The 7,763-nt window shown below is 42.6% G+C and overlaps 1 protein-coding gene across 1 annotated transcript in view; it reads right to left on the bottom strand.

Moving 5' to 3' along the window:
* The window catches only part of LOC104523082 (neuronal PAS domain-containing protein 2), a gene marked incomplete at both ends in the record, with an annotated part of 20,365 nt that overhangs the window by 5,654 nt on the left and 6,948 nt on the right, over window positions 1-7,763 (bottom strand). Inside the window, 3 exons of the mRNA XM_010165546.1 lie at window positions 1,044-1,190; window positions 7,048-7,140; window positions 7,318-7,424. Of these exons, the coding sequence (XP_010163848.1) occupies window positions 1,044-1,190; window positions 7,048-7,140; window positions 7,318-7,424 (347 nt within the window). The remainder of the gene's footprint in view (window positions 1-1,043; window positions 1,191-7,047; window positions 7,141-7,317; window positions 7,425-7,763) is intronic.

Here is a 7,763-nt window from a genome sequence, read left to right as displayed (position 1 = left end):
TGAATTCAGCAGGTCCCAGGTTTTCATCCTGTGCTTAAAATGTTCTTCGAGTAACAGAGCTTGTCTTCTAAAAGAGTTGTGCTAGTACAGTACTCACAGTGGGTCCCCAATGCAACATTTCTAGCAAGGGTCATTTAACTTGGCATTTATAGTTAAATTATGAGGAACATAGCAGTAATCACCCCACATTTAGAAAACTTCCATAAAACTGGATGAGTGTCCATTTGTCATTAAGTGAAAACTGAGATGTACTGAACTGCACTTGCTATTATTTCTGAGCTTTGGTAGACATAAGGAGTAGTACAAAGCACATACTGTACTTGGTGAATTAAAAGCAGATACTGTACTTTGTGAATTCTAGCTCTGTGTAGGAGGTATCAAAGGCAGAAGAAGAGCAGGCTCAGTCAGCCTCACCCTAAAGGCTTAAGCTGGTCCAGTGAAGAACAAATTCAGACGCGTCCCAGGTGTGAACAAAGGAACATCAGCAGAGGTTTGGGGTTTTTTAATGTTACAAGCAAGTTAATCTCTAGTGCTCTGTATCTGGGCTGGGGTAGGGTCAGGAAAACAGGGAGTGAATGAAAGAGATGAGCACTGCCTGAAGGAGGGCTGTTGGCTAAGGAAGAGCTGGACAGATGAGATACTGAGCACAAGTGATGCCAACATGAAGCAAGCAGGTACCGGATGGAAGCTAATGAACTGCAGAGACACAATCATCGCTGAGTCTGAACTTGAACACTTTTCTATTACAGCTTCTCAGTCAGAAGACTCAGTAGATAAAAGTATTAAAATGTTACTGTAAATGATGCAAATTCTTCTCCTCCTAAGGCTGAGATAGTCCTTCCTTCTCTTCTTCCAGAGAGCTCTTAAATCTTTCTTGATGTAGGTTATTCAAGAGGCTTTCAGAGGGCAACATCCTCATTCCGATGAGCTGGTTTCCACATGTCCAGATTTCCTGGACCCTGGAGCTAATTTTAAGTTGCCAACCCTATCCATGGCCACGCAAAAGAGGATGCTTCACTCTGCCCCTCCCAGCAGTAACCCACCTGTACACTGGAGTCCTGGACCAGGCAGAGCTGCTCCTGTATCTTCTGGAGCTCCTCCTGCTGCCACCGGATGTTGGCCTGAAGGATCCGGGTCCGCTGCTCTAGCTGGTCCTTGATGGTCTGGAACATGCTGAACTGTGCTGAGAACTGAAAAAAAAAGGGAGGGGGAAAAATCATTCATTATAATAAAAACAGGCCTCAATAGAACATGGCTTTGTAAGAAGTTATTGGTTTCTGGATTGTAAAGCACAGCCACAGGAATAAAAGACATGTTTGTAATATACTAACATCTAGGCAGAGATAAATCTCGTCTCTTTTCAATTTTACACACATATATTAAATTGCCTTAGTTAGAGTGATCCGCTTACAACTGACCCTGTTCTTTTAGGGAATTATCAGAAGGACTGTTTTTGAGAGTAGGCTACTTTAAAATATCAAGAGCATCTTAATTGGATGGCAAATGAGTGCATTATTTTTATTACCCTGCAGTTTGGAGCCCTTAGCGTGGCATAACTGTATATGCTGGATGTGTTTTACTAACACTTTCCTTTATCCACACAGGAACAGCAGTACTGCAATGGTGTGTTCTGCTGACAACTTACTATAGCATCACCCAACAGCTGACCACAATAAACATTTTCTAGATTCCTACAGCTGAGGAGCAGTCAGGCTACAAGAAGCTACAAGTCAAGTTACTAATTAATTTATTTTTATAGGTAATGTAAAATGAATAGCTCAGCTCAGTGGGAGATAGGCTATTCTAAATAATAGTATAAAATGGAGATCACTACTCAGGGTCAAGAAGAAAGTGCAACTTCCATTAGCAGCAATACTTGGCACAAAGTGGAATCATTCAATAAGCACGAAGGGGACTAACACAACAATAAATTCCTAGTTTTATTTGGTGTTTTCGGGTATGATTCAAAGTCCACCCAAGTTAATTATTACTTTAATAGGCTTTGGAGTAGCTGCTTTGCACGAGTTCATATTCCAAATGTAAAAAACAATCTTTGAAAAAAAAAACCCCACTTCAAAAAATCTGCAAGCTTTTCTGTAATCAAGGCATCCAAGACTGCTCTGAAAACATGTGGTGCTGTGAGTGTCCAGGCAAAAAATGAAAAAAAAATTTTTTTAAAAAAAAAGCTGTGACTTGAAAAGGGTGCCCTGTTCCTGTGGTTGTTTCTGTGGCTCTGTGCCAGCGGGTGAACTGATGCACGCTCCTGGAACCTTCCCACTCCATGGAGGTGCACTTGCTTGCACCATTTCTGGCTTTTTAATAGGAAAACAAAAAAGGTATCAAAAAGGGAATTAAGAAGAGCTCTGGTGCTAGCAACACTGTACAGTTAAATGAAATTTCTGGCTAGTTAGAGAAATCTAAATGTGGCCGGTCAGATTTGTATCAGCTAGCTGCTTTGCCTTAAACCACCTAAATACGTGAAATACCTTCACGTTCCCTTCAGCAAACAGCTGAAATGCCCATGCAAATGGCTGTTAAATGAGAAAGGATGAGAACTTTAGAGGGTTTATTTCTATTGACCAGGTGGAGGGCAGCTTTCCTGCACAATCTGGAAGGTCACCGCACAAAGAGTTTCTTCATGTGGCAAACTGGAGGGGAGTTTCCTGGCCAGCCCTGCTGAGGAGGGCTGCTAAGGTGACACATGCAGTTGCTGGCAGAGGCCCCCCAAGCCCACTGCGGTGGCAGAGGCAGCTGTGAGCGCTCGAGACTTGCACTGCCTGCCCAAGGAGAAAATGTGAGCACTTGGCTGCCAGCACCGTGACCCACAGCGCTTTGCCTTCAAACAGCAGCGCTGTCATCTGCAACACCGTCCTCCCCCAGCACAGAAACATGGTGTCAAAGCTCCCAAAGGGAAGTTTGTGTTACTTCTAATTGATGCTAAAGGGGAGAAGTCAGAGCTGGGTCTTTCTCTTTTTCTAGTCCAGGTATAAAGTATTAACCTGAGGAATGGATGAGTAGAAACCTCTGGTGTTTGCAAACAAGGACAAGGGACTCAAAGGGGCATCTGATGCCGCTTGTCCTAGTCCGAATGCATGTTTCTGAAGAGTCTCAGGTACTCTGATTTTAGGAGTGGAATAGCTTGGTTAGATGCTATAGCTTGGTTAGATGAGACACAGCTAATTCCTGCTTTAACCTGGGTCCATACAGGATTTTTTAAAAAGCTGAATCTCGCAACCTAATTCTCTATATGCGAATTCTGTTAGTGAGGACTCCTCTTAAGTCTTTAAAAGGGTCCTTACTAGAAAGGAGTTCAAAACACTTTTAGACAAAAGCTGCCTGGCTTGCTAAGTACAAACTCCTTGAAGACACTTTGGGAAAGGAATCCCATTTTCTTCAATTAGTAAATGGAAGGAATTTTATAACAGATAATTTTATAATAATTTTATACTTCAATAAGAAATAAAATCCATTTCCAGGCCTTAGTTTTGAATTTGAATTTGCTTTGCAAAGTTGCATGTGAAAATATTGCTGTTGATTTTAAATTATTATTCCTCATTTTTTTTTATCACCTTCTTATATTTAGTGTATTCATCAAGGGTTGTCTTTTTCATGTGCTTTTTGTATTAATACACTTAACAACAATTAGCTGGTCTACTAGAGTGAGAGCCATTATGGAAGAATACAGGGAACTTTCATGCTTTTTTCCCTTTCCCACTGTAACCCCCAAATTTGTTGATAACTCTAGCCATGATCCTTGTGATTTCAGAGCTTCTATTGTTTTTGTACAATGCGACACTAACAGCGAGTGACCTGCACCAGAGAGTATTATCTCAAGATCATAAACTGCTCTACTAATTAGGGGAGAAATCTGTAACTGTATAATAAATTAAAAGAGCTTAACTCAAAATGTTTCGGGGAAAATACTGCACAGCTTTAACTCTGCCACTTGCACCAGGTGAAGTTGCTATCTGTCTCACTTGGGTTTTTACAGACTTCTGTAGGATCCTCAGAAAAGTTCATGTTATACACAGAAAAGTGCCAGCTTTCCACATACAGGCAAACATGGAAGGTTAAACCTGGGATATATCTATAATTACAGAGGATCACCAGCTTAATCAAGGTTTGTTAATGCAGACAAAAAACCCACAGCAATAATTTTAATCTGGTTTCTTAAAAAACAAAAAGTGATGCTTTAGGAATCGTGCTGGCAAGCATTCGGGTAGGGATGGGCACAATCCACTGGGCTCTATGCACTGGCACTGATGGTCCAGTTGGCCTGTACAGCCCAGGGAGTGGGACCAGCACTTCTGGGCTGTGCCTCCTCCCCACGAGCATGGACATCTGCAACAGGCCAGCTGGACCATGCCTGAAGAGGACTGTTTCTCTCCACAGGGTGCTACTGCAGGGCACTGGGGCTACTCCCTCTCTCTAGGTGCTGGGGGGCTATAGCCTATGGGATGGTCCCCCATTTCAGATGTGATGAACAAAAAGATGGACACCTCAAAAACATTATGTTCCTACAGGTTTAATGACAATAGGTAGCTGGGTAAAGAAAAGAGATCCTATATTTTTTAGCTCAGCTTCCTTTAAACCTTTCTTTTCTGCCTACCTTCCATCCTTATGGCCAATGCTAGAGACATGCAACAGAGTGAGAGTCTCAAAATAACAGGTTACTGTGATTTCACGAAAGCTACAGCTGAGCAAAAGAGAGACAGATCCACTTGTCCCTTCATCCTGCAGGAAAGGCTGGTCCGCTCTCCAGCCTTGCAAGGTGCAGCCCCTGGGAAACGGGGTTTCATTAGTTTTGCAGCTCACCAAACACCTTATTTGTTCTTTCTGTCTTCTGAATAACACCTGCACAATCCCAAATGGATTATTAGTGCTAATTATTATTCAGTCATCAACATCCGCTGTGTTGTAGGGGATTTTAATTTATTACAATGAAGAAGGCAAACAAACAAATATTCTATTAGGGAGTGCTTGCTTTAAAGTAAACCATTTACATTCAAGCTGCATCTAGTACTGTGCTGTCTGCTCATTCAGACGCACAAGGCAGAAGCTAAAACTGCATTTCGGCAGAGACGAAACCATCACAGCCTTTGCCTGAAATAAAACTAATCAAAGTTCAAGCAGATGGTGCCCGAGGCAGCAGCTAGCTCCTCGCTGCAGATGTGGTGGTGGCTGCTTAAAATGTCCTCCTCCCCCCCGCCTTACCACCCCATAGCCAAATGTTAGCCCCAAGGACACCCATCAGAGTGCTGGAGCCCTGCATGGCCAGGCTCAGCCAGCTGCCTTTCAGCTCCTGACATCAGTCACCTTCAGCTGAGGGTGAGTGGCAGAAAGGCAGCGGGGAGCAACCTGCCCAGCTCCTCCTCGTGGGCTGGCAGTGGGGCACCTGGTCAAGCTATTTCTAAAAGCGATGAACTTGTGTTCTGCTGGTAAACTGCTGCAAAATGGTCAACTAAGAAAACAAGGAAATGTTTGTGTTGGGAAGCACGTGCACCTGGGTTTCGTCACTCATTCACTTAGCACTGCAGGCATCTTGTCTTTTAAATAACATATTATCTTGCTGGAGGCTGACATGTTTATTATTTTAAGGTGGGAGGTAAGCAGCTGAAGAAAGCAATTAATATTTTATGAAAATCTCCTAAATCTATGGAGAATTGCTGCCTTTCCCAGGAGTATTTCTATGGGATGTGAGCCTCTGCAACCCAAGCAGCAATGTCCTGGATCTATTTCCCTGCTCCACATCAAGGGAAGCTCCACCCTGAGCTTCGCCAGGAGCATTGCTGTGACTGGAAGAGGTCTGCCTGCATAGACAGACTTCCTTTCACTGATATTTAGCCAGCCCAAAGAAGCTGAACCAGCAGCTGTGTGACTGGACGGTGCTCTGATTTGGCAGAGAAGAAAAGGAGCTGGCATGCCAGCAAGAGCATTTACTGGGAAGGGGTGAGGCAGCAAGGCTCTTGGTAAAGGACTGGAAAGCATCTCTTCACAAAGAGCTTTGATGGAAAAGAAAGGGAGGTAGAAAAATGTCAAGCAAAACATACACAGGTTTATAATAAATAAACTAATTGATGTTTGGAAGTGCATTAATGAATAAGAGAGAAATATCTGTAAAAGAAATGAATGCTCAGAGCAGATAATTGATATGCTGTTTCTTTGCTGCATGATGGTGTGGAGTCGTGAAAAGAATATTAAACATAGAAGATAGATGAGAAATTGTTATTTTAAAGCACGAATCCTCAGGACTTTATATGTTTTATATGCTACAGGAAGAAACTCTGGGATCTTGTGAGGGAGTACAGGGTACCAGTGGTAGAAGCAGCCTAGGTCCAGGGGTACTCTGTTATTTTTAAAATCAGAGGATGGGCTGTATCATCACAGCATGACCACAGGAGAGAAACAATGTGATGGAAACATGGTACTCAAATTTGCTCCTTCAAAATCCACTGCAAGTGGAACAGTGAGGTGGCTTTTTGGGTGATCGTCCACTTTTGAGATAGGGGTTAATAGATTTCACAGGAGGAATTTGTCTCCAGCAGCATCCTCACCATTACCAGCACCCTCACAAAATGGGTTTTGTTGAACTTGTGTGTCATTTACTGTTGGTTAGTTCTGCATCAGCACAGCCGAACAGGCATTTTTAGGAGGACTGGATGTCTGTTAGTTTTTGGTTTTAATTCTCATTGTGACTTTGATTTTGATGGGACCTCATTCTGTAGAAGCAAAGTTGAAAACTTTTTCCATCTGTTTTTTGTCCTCTGAAATAGGTGTCTGTGTGCCCCTGAGCCTACATGCACCTTAGCTTCTGCTCTGAATATCTACATGCAGATAAATGTTTAAACACACAAGTGTACAATTCAGATTACTTATCCACAATATTTTAAGCATTTGAGAGTTGGCAGATTTGGGGATTTTAGCTACTAAAGAGAAAATCTAAAAGCCCTGAAAGACCTGGACTCCATTAATTAATTTGATAGATGAAGAGAGAAAATATCAAGAGATAGGCAAGTGACCTATTCCACTTCCAAATCCCCAACTAACCTGTGCCAGAGGTGCAGGCTGATTTTGCAGAGTTGCTTGAGGCAGCAACTGCTGTGGGAGAAGCTCACATGGAGGCTGAGAAGGCAAAGAAACCTGGGTTAAAAAACAAAACAAAACAGAACAAAACTTTATTTATAAGTTTGGCTCCTTTAAATTTTAGATTTCTTCTAATGCCGTGGCTTTTATATAAGTCATTTCTAATTACTAAACTGCGTGTGCAGCACATGCTTTATACTGCCTGCCTATTTTGATGACGCTTTGTGAAGTTACCTGAAGAGCAGTAGGTTGACTGAGCCTGTGCACAGATAAATCCTGCTGCGCGCTCGATGTTCTTGGCAAGGGAGTGTTAGGCTCTGCAATCAGCTTTGTTGGTGTAGCTGCAAGAAAAGTACTGGTGAGTTCTCACACACTGGAAATCATTCCCACTAAAGTGGGAATTGCAACAAGACCTGACGAGAAATGATTACAGCCTGGCTAAATTCCAGTGGGAGTCAAGGCTGTTCTTGTTGACTTCAGTGGCAGTAAAATTAAACTGATGAGGAGGGCCTGGGCAAAGATAAAAGTAAATGAGACAGATTATGATTCTGTGCTCTGATGAATGGAGCAAAAGGACCCAAGAGCTGTTCTAAAACAGCTGGAACTCCCTTCGTGTGGGCTGAATAACTGTAAATTTAGGTTAGCTCATTGGCTTTTCTTCCAAACCAGGGAGCAGAAAG

Source organism: Antrostomus carolinensis, unplaced genomic scaffold, assembly GCF_000700745.2.
Source record: "Antrostomus carolinensis isolate BGI_N321 unplaced genomic scaffold, ASM70074v2 scaffold29683, whole genome shotgun sequence".
NCBI classification, from domain to species: domain Eukaryota; kingdom Metazoa; phylum Chordata; class Aves; order Caprimulgiformes; family Caprimulgidae; genus Antrostomus; species Antrostomus carolinensis.
Note: the sequence above shows the minus strand (reverse complement) of the source record. Positions and strands in the feature narration are given on the sequence as shown.